The sequence below is a fragment of the Maylandia zebra genome, linkage group LG11, assembly GCF_041146795.1.
Source record: "Maylandia zebra isolate NMK-2024a linkage group LG11, Mzebra_GT3a, whole genome shotgun sequence".
Taxonomy (NCBI): Eukaryota; Metazoa; Chordata; class Actinopteri; order Cichliformes; family Cichlidae; genus Maylandia; species Maylandia zebra.
The window spans coordinates 96888-113467 of NC_135177.1; the positions used below are offsets into that span (position 1 = coordinate 96888).

Sequence of the window (16580 nt, forward strand, 5' to 3'; positions counted from 1 at the left end):
ACGCTAAGCTAACGCTAAGAGCTCTTAAAGATACAAGTTAAAAATGTAATTGAGCACTTTGTGAATGAGAGCAGCAACAACAGCACAGAGTTAGTTGATGGTCAGATGGTTACAGAAAGAGCAGCAGACTTTGCAAATTATTATTCCAGCTGTAACTTAGACATGACATGTAAACAGACTGTTGGCTCTCCTCAAACAGGAAGTGATGCTTCCCTTTCAGCCTTCTGTGGATTTTCTTCAGTAAAAGCTGAAGTCAAACTGTCAACATGTCAGCACACAACATGGAGCTCTGAGTGTTTATTAAAGGATCATTGTGTGAGAGACGCTCTAACACAGCTGACTGCAGCCTTTAGCTGTGAGCACACAGTGTCTCACATTTACATTCATTTACTATCAAACACACTCGGGAACTTTAAACAGCTGCTGTTATCAAGTGAAAATAGCAAAGATTTCAGGGCTGAGCTCCAGTGTTTCTACATCCTAGTAACACCTCAGAGAGTCACAACTCATCAAAGCTTCTCATTATCATCAGGACAGATTTAGGTCAATATCATTTCACATTTCTGTATCATCATCCATCAAATGTTGACACATAGTGGGTTTGTCATTCTCTCAGCTGACACTGAGATGAAGCAGGAAAGAAGCAGCTGATATCTGGACAGCACACATGATGGAAAGGAGGATTTCAGCTGATGTGCACATGAATGATTTGTGTTTCCTCTGCAGGTGAAGGTAGAAAGTGTGTGTGAGCTGATGTGAATTGAGCAGCATGGATCAGTGTGAGGACAGAGAGGAGGGAGTCCCTCCCTCTAAAAGCACTCTGTGTGGGGAACATGAGAGCCAGACCAAAGCTCAGAGGTGAGATGACCATCTCTAACTGTCCATGACTCTTCTCCATGTCACAGCTCAGCACTCACATCACTGCCCCATCATTATTCACAGGAACCAACCTGGACCTCCACCCAGCTCTGTTTCCCTACAGAGTGACCGGTCTAAAGATAAACCCATTTATTTTAAAGTCCAGCCTCTGTCTGCTGCAGAGAGGTGAGCTGTTATTAAGATAAACTGATGTAAGTAAGTAAGTAAGTAAAATTTATTTATATAGCACATTTCACAGATAAAAGTCATAAAGTCATTTACAATAAAATCAAAAATACAAATAAAATAATATAAAACAGTGAAAAAATTAATTAAAAGCTTGTTTGTATAAAAATGTCTTCAGCTGCTTTTTAAAGGATTCAATGGAGTCTAGACAGCGTAAAAAAGACAACAGCAGGGAGTTCCACAGCACTTGGTGCCAGTGCCTGAAAAGTCCAATCCCCACGTGTTTTAAACCTAGTAATTGGGACCACCAGTAACCTCTGACCTGATGACCCAAGTGACGGGATGAAGCATGAGGTTTCAACAGGTCAGAGATATACTTAGGAGCTTCACCGTGCAGAGCTCTAAAAGTTACAACTAAAATTTTAAAATGAACGCTCAAATTTAGTGGCAACCAATGAAGAGAAGCTAAAACTGGAGTAATGTGTGACCTCTTCTTTGTGCCAGCTAAAAGTCTTGCCGCTGGATTCTGTACAGTGTGAAGATGATCCAGAGCTGATTTGTTGAGACAAGTAAAAAGACCATTACAATAATCCAAACTGCTTTTTTAGACAAAGGCTCATCGTGTGAGCCCAGATGTGTATAACAGCTGGATGAAGGAGAACGATCACAGTCACGTCTCTATCCGCCTTTATTAATGAACTTCCTGTTGCTTGCAGATGACAGGAACGCAAAGTGTTTGTTCCACGTGATGCTGCAGGATTTGTTAACATGTCCATGATGGTAACATCTCCTCGTCTAACTGCAAACACATGAACGCTCCTAATGTATTTTGTATTTACAGTTTTGAGGGATAAGCCTCTTAAATTTCTCTAACTAGAAATAGATGTTAAAAAAAACAAACGATTTTCAATTTATTTGTAGTTCATTGCACTTTTTTGCAATTTATGTAATTACTATGCACTTAATGCATACATATTATTAAAAGTTAGGCTATAATGGTTGTATTGATGTATAGCAACTTGAAAAGCTCCCAAAAATGTCACTACAGCATGTAAAAATATAATATAAGCTCTGGCAGACTTGGTTCTATGGTAGGTCTTAAAGGGTTAATCAACCATTTGATGTGATAACAATATCAAAGTCTAGGAAAAACACTGGAAAAGAAGAAGATTTTGAGATAGAGGTATATGAATTCCTCCACTTAGATAGGACTAATAAAAAAGGAGATGGTGTGGCACTCTATGTTAATAAAAATACTTTATACCTTAGCTCGTTAACAATACTGTAATGCTGTAAGCCTCGAGTTTGTAACTTACGTTACAATAACACTGTCGTGCACCAACAGTTTATTTAGGTCTTGGCAATTTGCTCACATACTGTAGTCCTTGACATCCTGGATGGTTGCAAGGGAGCTGCTAGTGCCATCGGGGTTAAATATTTTAATGATGGCTGGATAAAGGAAGGAATATTTGATCCCCGCCTCTCGGAGAGCTTTACGCGCATTCACCGACTCCTTTCTCTTTCGTGCCACCTTAGCGGAGAAATCCTGATAGAAGGACACACTCCCTGTCTCTGTGTTTGTGGTACTTTTAGCCCTGGCAGCCTGGAGAATCTTCTGTGTATCGGAGTAGTAATGAAGCCGGACCAGTACTGCATGCGGTCCCTCCGTGCTGGTAAGCCTCATAGGTGTTCCAGTGCGATGAGCTCTATCGACTGTAATGGCACTCTGCTGAAGGCCCAGGACTTCTGGTACCCGCTTTTTAAAAAAGTCCACTGGTGCTCTACCCTCCGCGCCTTCTTTTAGCCCGACAATCGTAAATAGTCTGCATTTGTATAGCGCTTTTCTAGTCCCTTAAGGACCCCAAAGCGCTTCACACTACATTCAGTCATTCACCCATTCACACACTGGCGATGGCAAGCTACATTGTAGCCACAGCTGCCCTGGGGCGCACTGACAGAGGCGAGGCTGCCGGACACTGGCGCCACCTCTGACCACCACCAGTAGGCAAACACGGGGTTAGTATCTTGTCCAAGGATATTTGGCACGCAGCCAGGAGGCAGCCTGGGATCGAACCACCGACCTTCTGATTAGTGGCTGACCTGCTCTGCCACCTGAGCTACAGCCACCCAATCCTCATGTTCTGCAGCCGGCTCTAATTCTCAAAGCCTTCCAGACGCTCCATGGCCTTCTTAAGCTGGGTCTCGAGAGCGGCAATACGTGGCTCACTTGTAGCCGTAACATCTTCCAAGTCCGAGACCCACTGCTCCACTGTTCCCATTTTTTCTATCAGATTATCGAATTTCTCAGTGAGCTTGTTTATTGGCTTTATGACTTCGGATATCTTACTATCCAATACTTTTGATATGTTAGAAGTCACCTTGTCCACAATCACGTCATCCTGCAGTGTACTTAGTGCATCCTCAGCCTCGCACATGGTCTCATTTTCGGGGCAATTGCTAGCTACCATGTCACTGCTAGCTTTCGCTTTGACTCCTCGTTTGCCCATTTCTCTCTTTTTGCTTGATCCAGGGTGTGCAAAAACACTTGTCTAAAGACAAGCAAAAAAAAAAAAAACGGGAACCACCCCCCACCCTCCACCTCAAGATGCTTAATCGACGTAATCAACTTTAATTCGATGCAGTGTGGGAAAAATGCACAGAAACTAATTAAATAGATTCAACATCTTTCTTCAAAACAATTGCAGACTGCACAGATGGTATCTTCCCAAATGAAAAAGTAGCATAGCTTCCTAGGGTATATTAGACTTAACAGTTACTATATACAGTAATGGACTTCTATACATTTTACAGCAGATTAAAACTTTGGGTGTAAGATTCAGATAATTATTTATTAAAAGCTCGACATTTTAAATGTGAATAAGAAAGAAAAGTATGTCTTTGTGCCCCCTTTTCCCTGTTAATGCCCTATCGGCCCCCCTGGCTAAACTTTGCTAGAGCCGCTCCTGCACAGTTACCAGCCGTCAGCGGCATAGAAAAGGATCCTGGTCTAGAAAGTAATATTAAATAAATTCTAACAACAGCTTATCACGTGCTGCTGTTGTTCAGCTGCTGGTTTCCTCTTTCTGGTTCAAAGTGGGCCAAAAACAAAGAAGTGAGATGGACTCGCGACAGAAAAGCTGATCAGCTGATCATTAATCAGTTTCACGATTGAAGTAGCAGCAGGAGAGGGAGGGAGAGAGAAGAGGCAGTCGCTCTATATATCGGTTGTTAAGCTTAATGTGGGAATGCTTTACAGACATTCAGAGATGAACTTACACACTTACTTTACTTCTCTCTGGGATCACTTCCTCAGAGATGAAATGCCGGTTTGGTAGCGAGGCTACAAATACACACGACCGCTCTATCACGTGATGCACACTGCTACTGTGCTACGGTTATGAGCCGATTTACGCCATGTCACAAGTTTTGTGAGGTGCTTTTTTGATATTTAATGGATCGGATTACATTTTTTTATTTCTCTCCGATATCCAATCCAGTAATTCACGTCAGTATCGGACTGATACCGATACGTAATATCGGATCGGTCCATCTCTAGTTAATACCATAAAATTTCTTGGTGTGATCATTGATCGTAGGGCCTGGGCCTTTCATAGGGTCTTTCCCCTCACATAAGTGATGTGAGGGGAAAGTTAGCTCGAGGCATTGCTGTCTTGGGGAAAGCAAAACAATTTCTGGACAGGAAAACATTGTACACGTTATATTGTGCTTTGCTATTACCATACATGAGTTATTTTGTAGAGGTTTGGGGAAATACATATAAAAGTAATATTCAGACTATAACCATAATGCAGAAAAGGGGTATTAGATTAATAAATCAGAAGGGGTATAGGGCTCACACAAATGCACTCTTTATTAAGACGCAAGCTATAAAATTCCAGGATCTGGTGAAGTTTAAAAACAAGTAAATGGTTGTTAGAAAGAGAAGGGGGGTATAATTTTAGAGGGATGTGGAATTTAAAAATACAAAAAGTAAGAACAACTTTGAAAAGGATATCTATTTATATATAATTATATATAATAATAATTTATATAAATTCTGGAATGAGCTAAAAGAAGAAATAAAGGTCAGTAGGGATATAAACCAGTTTAAAATAAAACTCAAAAAATAAATTTTAAATAATTATAAGAATGAAGAAAATTAACCCAAGACAGCAGTCAAAGTGATGTTTATTTTCTTTTGCAAATGATATTATAAAATGTTGGTGACTGTATATGTTTGAAATAAAAATGAACTGAAATGAACTGAACTGAAGAAGTGAATGTTGTGTAGACTGAAGTTCAGAGTGGTGGGTCATTCATAAAGTATTCTGTTCCAGCTGCTGGAGGACAACATCATAACCTTTGTGAAGAACGAGCTGAAAAAGATCCAGAAGGTTCTGAGTCCAAATAAGCCCCAGTCATTGGAGTTTCAGAGGGAGGATGATGAACAGAGGAGAAACAGAGAGGCATTTGTTAAGATCACAGTGGATTTCCTGAGGAGAATGAATCAGGAGGAACTGGCTGACCGTCTGCAGAACAGTAAGAGGATTTCTATAAAGACTTAAGCTGCTGGATAAATGAGGGACTTATGACACCAGTGTGTTCAGTCATTTCTCATTTAGTCAGAAATTATCATCAGCGTTTTGTAAAATATGATTGTTGAAGTTGTGAATAGTAATAATAACAATACAACTTTTAGCTGCAGTCTGTCATCGTAACCTTAAATCCACCCTGAAGAAGAAGTTCCAGTGTGTGTTTGAGGGGATCGCTAAAGCAGGAAACCCAACCCTTCTGAATCAGATCTACACAGAGCTCTACATCACAGAGGGAGGGACTGCAGAGGTCAATGAGGAACATGAGGTCAGACAGATTGAAACAGCATCCAGGAAACCAGCCAGACCAGAAACAACAATCAGACAAGAAGACCTCTTTAAAGCCTCACCTGGAAGAGATGAACCAATCAGAACAGTGCTGACAAAGGGAGTGGCTGGCATTGGGAAAACAGTCTTAACACAGAAATACACCCTGGACTGGGCTGAATACAAAGCCAACCAGGACATCCAGTTGATATTTCCATTCACTTTCAGAGAGCTGAATGTGCTGAAAGAGGAAAAGTTCAGCTTGGTGGGACTTGTTCATCACTTCTTTACTGAAACCAAAGAAGCAGGAATCTGCAGCTTTGAAGACTTCCAGGTTGTGTTCATCTTTGATGGTCTGGATGAGTGTCGACTTCCTCTGGACTTCCACAAAACTACAATCATAACTGACCCTAGAAAGTCCACCTCAGTGGATGTGCTGCTGATAAACCTCATCAGGGGGAAACTGCTTCCCTCTGCTCACTTCTGGATAACCACACGACCTGCAGCAGCCAATCAGATCCCTCCTGACTGTGTTGCCATGGTGACAGAGGTCAGAGGGTTCACTGACCCACAGAAGGAGGAGTACTTCAGGAAGAGATTCAGAAATAAGAAGCAGACCAGCAGGATCATCTCCCACATCAAGACCTCACGAAGCCTCCACATCATGTGTCACATTCCAGTCTTCTGCTGGATCACTGCTACAGTTCTGGAGGATGTGCTGGAAACCAGAGAGGGAGGACAGCTGCCCAAGACCCTGACTGAGATGTACATCCACTTCCTGGTGGTTCAGGCCAAAGTGAAGAAGGTCAAGTATGATGGAGGAGCTGAGACAGATCCACACTGGAGTCCAGAGAGCAGGAAGATGATGGAGTCTCTGGGAAAACTGGCTTTTGATCAGCTGCAGAAAGGAAACCTGATCTTCTATGAATCAGACCTGACAGAGTGTGGCATCGATAGCAGAGCAGCCTCAGTGTACTCAGGAGTGTTCACACAGATCTTTAAAGAGGAGAGAGGACTGTACCAGGACATGGTGTTCTGCTTCATCCATCTGAGTGTTCAGGAGTTTCTGGCTGCTCTTCATGTCCATCTGACCTTCATCAACTGTGGACTCAATCTGCTGGAAGAACAACAAACATCCTCCAGGAAGTCTGAAACAGGAAAATCTGCAGAGAAACACTTCCACCAGAGTGCTATGTACAAGGCCTTACAGAGTCCAAATGGACACCTGGACTTGTTCCTCCGCTTCCTCCTGGGTCTTTCACTGCAGACCAATCATAATCTCCTACGCGGTCTGCTGACACAGACAGGAATTAGTTCACAGACCAATCAGGAAACAGTCCGGTACATCAAGGAGAAGCTCGATGAGAATCTGTCTGCAGAAAAAAGCATCAATCTGTTCCACTGTCTGAATGAACTGAATGATCGTTCTCTAGTGGAGGAGATCCAACAGTCCATGAGATCAGGACGTCTGTCCTACGATACAATTTCTCCTGCTCAGTGGTCAGCTCTAGTCTTCATCTTACTGTCATCAGAAAAAGATCTGGATGTGTTTGACCTGAAGAAATACTCTGCTTCAGAGGAAGGTCTTCTAGGGCTGCTGCCAGTGGTCAACGCCTCCAACAAAGCTCTGTAAGTAACTCTGTGATTAGTCTTATATTTATAACACAAACCGTGTAATGTGTGATGAACCCTTAAAAAATCATAGCAGCAGGAAATGTCAGTTTCTTAAACATTTCTGGGTGTCAGCTTTTATCAAAGTCACTTTCACTTTGACTGCACACAGTCTGTAAACCTTGACAAATTGTGACAGAAATGCAATGATCAGTAAGGACCCAGAGGACACTGACATCTACACTGTGGATAAGGAGGCATGAGACTTTATGTCACTGTGGGGCGTGGGTTTGGTCTCTGGCCTGCTGCAGTGGAGGGGAGGTACAGTGAGCTCTCAGGGCAGTGACGGGGGAAACAGGTGGAGGCTGCTTTGGCGCCGGCCCCCTCCCTTTTGCTGTCAGTGGCATTGCATCGGATGGGGGAGGGCAACGATTTGCAAATTTTTACAGAGACTTTCCGCGCCAAAGCACTGGTGTGTCGTTGGCCAGAGGAGAAGTGGGCACTGCTGCTGCAGCTGCTACTGTCAGGGGAGGCCCAGATGGCGGCCCTAACTCTGCCTCTGGCTCTGGCTGCAATTAGGACTGGGCGATATGACCCAAAATTCATATCTAGATAGTTTTTAGCTGGATGGCGATATACGATATATATCTCAATTTTTTTTAAAGCCATAAAGTAAGAACAAAAAGAGAGTTCTTAGTCAAAGCTGTGTCCCAGATGTCACACAGGCACTTTTATTAACATACAATGTAGATGTACATGAAAAAATTACTCAAATAAATAATTAGCATTTAATAAATAATAATGCTCTATAAATAAAAGAAAACAATGTTGTTTTTGTGCATAACAAAAAGTTCGCAATTGTGCAGTCAACATGTAAACTAACAGACGCTGAGCGTAATAACAAAGACAGACAGATTTCACAGCTGCTCTGTTCCCAAGTTCTACTACGTGACTGACAGTATTAACCCCGATTCTTTTGTCCCCATGATAGAACAGAGAAAACCGACTCATAGTGTGTTAAAAAATTTATATGTCTTTTTATTCAATCATCTTCCGGAAGAGAGAGAGACCCTGCACAGCTAAAACGCCAGCTGCAAGAGTTCTAACATTTTTAGCTCAACATGTGTCTTATATGGTGTTATTTCTGTACTTCAGACGTCACACACGTCACACACAGTTTCAAACATTGCTTATATGGAAAGTTCCTCTTTTCTGTATCTTATCTATTAATATGCCTGTGCACTAAAACTTCCTGTTTTTCAGTCTGGCTGAGCACTTAGTTGTGTGGCCTTGCTCTACAAGCCTTCATTATTAAAGTACATAAAACAATATAATAGGAAAATAAGGATACTAAGGATATTGATTTCATGACAACGGCCTGGAGTTTGAAATGCTCTTTTTAACCACATCGCTGAACAGGTGCAATTTATGGTCCTTATACGCACACAGTATGGTAATATTACGTTGAAGCACAGTAGATATCACTCCCTAAGGCTCCAGACTATGGTAGCAGCAATGCTCAGACAATCCATCAAGTGGTGCAGCCCCGTAGTTTACCAAAGTCGTACTAAAACATTTTTTGACAGATTGCTGAGCGCCGTGTCCCACATAAAATCGGTTCGCGGTCATCAAGCACAACCAGAATTCATACATAAGGTGCACTGTCAACTTTTGAGAAAATGAAAGGATTTTAGGATCTTATATCTCGTATAAAAATATATCGATATTTAAAAAAAAAAAAGAAACAAAACTCGACATATCGCCCAGCCCTAACTCGATGTGTGCTGCAGTTGTGGATCATCTGGGCCTCTCCCTGGAGGACCATCCAGCCAGCCGGATGACTGGAGGAGAGCGGCTGTTTGCCTGGGCCAGAAACTGCAGAATGGAATGGTTGGCTTTGACCTGGGCTATCAGAAGAAGGCTCGCATGATATCACATATTGTTTGCTGTGCAGATTTACCTGCATTTCCTGTTGCGGAATGACAGGCTGTATTGAGTGAGTCACGGCACTCACACCGAAGAAACACACACCTAGCTGTTGGTGCTGCGATGCCGCCTGGAATATAATTTCCCGGCAGCTCATTATATCCCCATGGCAGGGCATGTGGGATGAAACAAAACTCTGGAGAGAATAACATCCTGATTTTATTGGCCAGACATCCAAGCAGATGTGTTTTCCCCCGTTCCTGGTCATACTTCACTCATTGAGCACCATTCTGCCTGAACATAAAAGGCAAATTGTTCAGAGGGAATTGGCTAAGATGTTAAAGTTGGGAGTAATAGAAGTGTTTCACAGTGTGTGGTGTAGCCCCATAGTTCCTGTGGTGAGGAAGGATGGGTCTATACGGTTCTGTGTTGACTATCGCAAGGTGAACGAAGTGTCACAGCTTGAAGCCTACCCCATGCCCCGGGTTGACGACCCCTTGGGCACTGCCCGCCTTTTCACTACATTGGATTTTACCATGGGCTACTGGCAGATTCCCTTATCTGCAGATTCCAGGGAAAAAATAGCTTTCTCCAATCTGTACGGTTTGTACCAATCTGTCACACTTCTGTTCGGGTTGTTTGGAGCCCCTGCCAACTTCCAGTGCCTCATGGACCGGATACTGCAGCTGCATGCTGTGTATGCTGCTGCCTACTTGGATGATGTTATCATCCACAGTGATACCTGGGTGGACCATGTGCAGCAAGTGGTCGCGTCCTGGAGTCTTTGAGGCTCACAGCAAACCTGAAGAAGTGTGTGCAGTTGGATGAAGGTACAATATTTAGGGTACCACTTGGGGGAAGGGCAGGCAGGTGTGTCCTCAGATGGAGTAGGCTCGGTCGGATGTGGCCCAGGCCTCAGTCGGGCGGTGGGAGTATGTGGTGGTGTTGTGATAACTGGTCTGCCTGTGGAGGGCCAGTATAGTGAGTTCTAAGGGCAGCATCACAGTGATGGGAGAAACTGGTGTGTGCGGGAACTAATGGCTCTCTCTTCTCTAAATATGTAGAGACTGTGGGGACATGCGAGAGAGGAGTTTGTAATGTTAGTGGAGTAGCACAGAATGGAGCTGCTCCTGGAGACACCTGTAGCTTACAGTGAAGAATTTAGTCAACAAAGCCAAATAAACAGATCAAGTGACACTGAAATCCCGTGCATGTTCGGTTGCTTGTTACACACTGCTTTGTGGAGAACTCTGATGTGTTTTCTAACTACTGTATCTGCTTTTGCAGAAATTATTTCTATAAAAACTTTACTGTTTCAGTCTCTCAGAATCTCTAAATCATTTGTTAACCTAAGTGAGATCAAAGGACTTTTGCAGTCTTAGAGTCTAATTAGCCCTCACTCACCAGGATCATTGGATTTAATGAGCAAGTTCCAGGTCTTTGATATTTTGTCCCTGTGTAAATCTAACGTTATTAAGTCAACCATAAATAGTAATGCACACTGACATTTGTCTTTCTTGTAAAGGTTCAAGATATGAAGTGATTTGAATGAATCGCAAACCGTTTGTGATTAAATGATAATTGTTTTTGTTCTTTTTAGTCTGAGTGTCCCTAAACTCTCAGAGAGAGGCTATGAAGCTCTGTCCTCAGTTCTCAGCTCCCGGTCCTCTAGTCTGAGAGAGCTGAACCTGAGTATCAACACTCTGCATGATTCAGCACTGAATCTTCTGTCTGCTTCAGTGAAGAGTCCAGAGTGTGCATTGAAAACACTCAGGTCAGCTCATCTAATATTCTGCATTCTTTCATTCTTTATGAATTGACATAAGAAATCAGTTAAAGTACTAAGCAAATCAAGGTCAACTTTTATTGTTGTGTTTTATGAAATACATTTGAGAGAGGGAGAGAAAGATATTTTTTTTTTGAAGTTATGGTAATCTTCTATATTTCTAACCTTTTAACATGAGAAGACAACAGATTTTTAAAAATGTTCTTTTCCCCCAGACTGAGTCTCTGTAACTTGTCAGAGACGAGCTATGAAGCCCTGTCTTCAGTTCTGAACTGCCAGTCCTCTAGTCTGAGAGAGCTGGACCTGAGTAACAACACTCTGCGGGATTCAGCAGTGAAGCTTCTTTCAGCAGGACTGAGGAGTCCACACTGTAAACTGAATATGCTGAGGTGAAATCAAGTGATACTGTGCTTTTCATCAATTGGCAGAATTAAGCAATATGAATACACTATTAAAAAAGAATAAAAATAAAGGAACACCTTTTAATTAAAATATAACATCAGTTAAACTTCTGCAATAGTTTTATGATCATTTAAGTATTGATCAATGTCAGCTACTTCGGTGTTAATGCACTGCCCTCACTGCCCGGCACATGGAGCCCAATTGGCATTTGCCTTAGAAAACCAGAATTGATTCACCGTTGTCCTAAGTATCATCTTGGTGTTTTGTTTTTGCTGTGTTTTTTTTCTTCTTTTGACTAGTGTAATATAGCCAATAAATGTCAGTGTCATCCATCTATTGTATGTTAGTAAGGCATGAAGGATTCCTGAAAAAAAAAAGAAAAAAAACAGGGTTACATATTGCTAAACCTTAACTCTTCCGTGCACTCTCATTCCACTTCAACAGTGTTCGTTTAATGTTTATATTTCATTTTTCAGACTAAGTCATTGTCAGTTCTCAGAGAGAGGCTGTGAAGATCTGTTCTCAGTTCACAGCCCTCTACTCTGAGAGAGCTGGACCTGAGTAACTCTGACCTGCAGGATTCAGGCGTGAAGCTCTTGTCTGTTGGATTGAAGAGTCAACATTGTAATATGGAAACTCTCAGGTCAGAATTGAAATTTTTTCTACTGATGATCATTTCAAACATGTTTTATATTATTGCATAAACAGTATCTTGATAGGGAATTCTTCATTTAAATTATCAGTTTCCCTCTCTGTGAATCGCTACCTTATCATGGTGGAGGGGTTTGTGTGTCCCAGGGATTCCAGGGGCTATGTTGTCGGGGGGCTTTTGCCCCCTGGTAGGGTCTCTCATGGCAAATTGGTCCTGGGTGAGGTACCAGACAAAGAGCGATTAAGAAGACCCTTATCAAGAGAACATCAAGGGAACAGTTTACCCTGCCCGGAATAGGGTTACCGGGGCCCAGTCCTGGAGCCAGGCCCGGGGAGGGTGCCCCAGGGCGAGCGTCTGGTGGCCGGGCCTTAGTCCATGGGGCCCGGCCGGGCACAGCCCGACGAGGAGACATGAGCCCATCCTCCCGCAGGCCCACTACCCACAGGAGGCGCCATAGGGGTCGGGTGCATTGTGTGCCGGGCGGCGGCCAGAAGCGGAGGCCCTGGTGGACTGATCCCCAGCTGCCAAACCGGAAATAGGGACCGTGATTGGGCCTACCTGATCGGAACCCGAGCGGTGTTTTGTTATTGGACTTCCGTGCAAATCACAGTTTGGCCATAACAAACACCTTGTTGGAACATAAGAGTGTCCATAAGTGCATGTGGCACCAGGACGCTCTAGGCCGCAGGTCGATGATCGATTTTGTAATCGTATCACCAGACCTGCGACCATGTGTTCTGGACCCTCGGGTAAAGAGAGGGGCTGAGCTGTCAACTGACCACCTGGTGGTGAGTTGGATCAGGTGGCGGCGGAGGATGCTGGACAGACCCGGTGCACCACGTAGTGAGGGTGTGCTGGGAACGTCTAGCAGAGGCCCCAGTCCGCGAGATCTTAAACAGCATTCCGAGGGAGACTGTGGACATTGAGTCCGAATGGACCATGTTCAGCGTCTCCATTGCCGAAGCTGCTGCATTGAGCTGTGGCCGCAAGGTGGTTGGTGCCTGCCGTGGTGGTAATCCCCAAACCAAATGGTGGACACCAGAGGTGAAGGGAGCCACCAGGCTGAAGAAGGAGTCCTATCGGGCTTGGTTAGCCTGTGGGACTCTAGAGGCAGCCGACAGGTATCGACAGGCCAAGCGGAATGCGGCTCGGGCAGTGGCTGAAGCAAAAACTCGGGTGTGGGAGGAGAGGCCATGGAAAAAGACTTTCAGACTGCCTCGAAGAGATTCTGGCAAACAGTCAGGCATCTCAGGAGGAGAAAGCGGTGCTCTACCTGCACTGTGTATAGTGCTGGCGAAGTGCTGTTGACATCGACTGAGAAAATTGTCGGGCGGTGGAAGGAATACTTCGAGGACCTCCTTAATCCCACTGACACGTCTTCCGAGGAGGAAGCAGAGTCTGGGGATGAGGGGAATAACCCGCCAATTTCTGGGGGCGAGGTCACTGAGGCAGTTAAACAACTCCTTGTTGGCAGAGCCCCTGGTGTTGATGAGGTCCGCCCCGAGTTCCTGAAGGCTCTGGACGTTGTAGGGCTGTCCTGGTTGACACGCCTCTACAATGTTGCGTGGAGATCAGGGGCAGTACCCCTGGACTGGCAGACCGGGGTGGTGGTCCCCATTTTTAAGAAGGGAGACCGGAGGGTGTGTTCCAACTACAGGGGGATTACACTCCTCAGCCTCCCTGGGAAAGTCTATGCCAGGGTGCTGGAAAGGAGAGTTCGTCCACTAGTCAAACCTTGGATACAGGAGGAACAATGTGGTTTTCTTCCTGGTCGCGGAACACTGGACCAGCTCTTTATCCTCTCGAGGATACTTGAGGGTGCATGGGAGTTTGCCCAACCAGTCTACATGTGTTTTGTGGACTTGGAGAAGGCATTTGACCGTGTCTCTCGGGGTGTCCTGTGGGAGGTGTTGCGGGAGTATGGGGTGTCTGGCCCATTGCTACGCGACATTCGATCCCTATACAACCGTTGCAAGAGCTTGGTTCGCATTGCCAGCAATAAGTTGGACTCGTTCCCGGTGGGTGATGGGCTCCGCCAGGGCTGCCCTTTGTCACCGGTTCTGTTCATAATTTTTATGGACAGGATTTCTAGGCGCAGCCAAGTGGCGGAGGGCTTTCCCTTCGGTGGCCTCAGAATCTCATCTCTGCTTTTTGCAGATGATGTAGTTCTGTTGGCTTCATCGGGTGAAGGCCTCCAGCTCGCACTGGAACGGTTTGCAGCTGAGTGTGAAGCAGCGGGATTGAGGATCAGCACCTCCAAATCTGAGGCCATGGTTCTCAGCGGGAAAAGGGTGGAGTGCTCTCTCCGGGTCGGGGATGAGTTCCTGCCCCAAGTGGAGGAGTTCAAGTATCTCGGGGTCTTGTTTGCGAGTGATGGGAGAAGGGAGCCGGAGATGGACAGACGGATTTGGGCTGCGGCTGCAGTGATGCGGACGCTGCACCGGTCCGTCGTGGTGAAGAGGGAGCTGAGTGTAAAAGCGAAGCTCTTAATTTACCGGTCGATCTACGTCCCTACCCTCACCTATGGCCACGAGCTGTGGGTAGTGACCGAAAGAACGAGATCGCGGATGCAAGTGGCAGAAATGAGCTTCCTCCGAAGGGTGGCTGGCCTCTCCCTTAAAGATAGGGTGAGAAGTTTGGCCATCCGGGAGGGGCTCAGAGTGGAGCCGCTGCTCTTCCACATCGAAAGGAGCCAGCTGAGGTGGTTCGGGCATCTGACAAGGATGCCTCCTGGGCGCCTCCTGGGTGAGGTGTTCCAGGCATGTCCCACCGGGAGGAGGCCCAGGGGCGGACCCAGGACACGCTGGAGAGATTATATCTCCCGGCTGGCCTGGGAACACCTTGGTGTTCCCTCAGATAAGCTGGAGGAGGTGGCTGGGGAGAGAGAGGTCTGGGCTTCTCTGCTTAGGCTGCTGCCCCCGCGACCCGGCCTCAGATAAAGCAGATGAAGATGGATGGATGGATGGATGGGATTGTTCATGATATTTGTTCACTTTTTTTCATTTGCAATGAACTATCACAACTGATCCTCTGAGGTATATCAGCACCACTTTCATCCACCAAGCCTTCCAGTTTTATCCCTGTAATCTGAAGTTTTTAACAGACATGTTTTTTCATGTATCAGAATGTGATTGAAAGATCAAGATCAAATTTCTGTTGTGGAAAATTACATTTGCACATATTAAGAGTCATGACATATTTGCCTCACTCAAAGATAAAATTTAACCCTCTGGGGTCCACAATATAATTCGTCGTTTTTGACTACTTTTGAATATACCTCTATATTTCACCTTTAAAAACAGTTTACCTTGCCTTGTTTTCCGTTGGGGGTGGGGGGTTCAGCATAACCTCACATGTTAGCATTTTTACATTTTGACATACCGTGTCAAAATCCCGAGAGATTATATCTCTCTGGTCTCTTTCCCTCTTTTCACTCCTGATGTTTTTATATATCACTACTGCATGTTCTTAACTTTTGATTTCTTTCTCCTTAGTTTGTTTAATTCTTATCTCTTTGTGCTCATGATTCTCTTTCCCCTCACAAGCCTTGGTAGATTTTCAGCCTGGTAGTATCTTTTTGTAAAAGGGAGTTCTTCCATCCCATCATCACCAATTGCAGCTCACAGTGGACTGACTGTCTGATGGTTGGGGCTTTCTCTCTATCATACTATATCATGTTTCATTACACTGATAAAATGCTTGAGATGAGTTTTTGAAATTGTCACTTAGAAATGAAGTGAAATTAAATTGAATTGATGTAAATGGATAGATGTTATTGAATCTGACAAACAGAAAATCATCGTTGACAGATGGATTGTTGTTTTGTGTGTCTGCAGTCTGTCAGGCTGTCTGATCACAGAGGAAGGCTGTACTTCTCCGGCCTCAGTTCTGAGCTCCAGCCCCTCCCATCTGAGAGAGCTTGACCTGAGCTACAATCACCCAGGTGACTCAGGAAAGAAGCTGCTGTCGGCTGGACTGAAGGACCCACGCTGGAGACTGGACACTCTCAGGTATGGAGAGAATTGCTGTGTCCCAATTCAGGGTCTGCAGCCTTGAAGGACACGGCCTTCGTGGTCTACATGGACGGCTTCCTCGAAGACAGAGTAGGACGGAAGGTCGAGGCTTGTGAAATAGGACGGTCTAGCCTCCGTTGCGCTGCTCAGGTTGCCTATAAACCATGATACTGACTGCTAAAACGTTTTATACAGCATTGTTTACCAAAAATAAACAAGAAAATCCTTTTGTTCATTTGTTTGTTTGTGAGCTTTTCTTGATTTAAAAGAAGTATCTGAGGCTGAGA

At 44.6% G+C, this 16580-nt stretch overlaps 1 protein-coding gene across 1 annotated transcript; it reads left to right on the forward strand.

The window, feature by feature from the left end:
- The first annotated feature begins 700 nt into the window (after positions 1 to 700).
- Positions 701 to 16214, forward strand: LOC143421012 (NLR family CARD domain-containing protein 3-like). The gene is made up of 8 exons (XM_076889652.1): positions 701 to 858; positions 943 to 1044; positions 5382 to 5583; positions 5744 to 7532; positions 11041 to 11214; positions 11442 to 11615; positions 12105 to 12271; positions 16117 to 16214. Exons 3-7 carry the CDS (start codon positions 5547 to 5549, stop codon positions 12172 to 12174), a joined length of 2244 nt encoding a protein of 747 aa, XP_076745767.1. The 5' UTR covers positions 701 to 858; positions 943 to 1044; positions 5382 to 5546; the 3' UTR covers positions 12175 to 12271; positions 16117 to 16214.
- The last annotated feature ends 366 nt before the right edge of the window (positions 16215 to 16580 follow it).

What these genes read in the sequence shown, in the direction of transcription:
- LOC143421012 (XM_076889652.1), top strand. Translation starts at nt 5,547, where the DNA reads ATGAATCAGGAGGAACTGGCTGACCGTCTGCAGAACA. An exon ending in TGTGCATTGAAAACACTCAG is followed by an intron (nt 11,215 to 11,441) that starts GTCAGCTCATCT and finishes CTTTTCCCCCAG; the next exon opens with ACTGAGTCTCTGTAACTTGT. An exon ending in TGTAAACTGAATATGCTGAG is followed by an intron (nt 11,616 to 12,104) that starts GTGAAATCAAGT and finishes TTCATTTTTCAG; the next exon opens with ACTAAGTCATTGTCAGTTCT.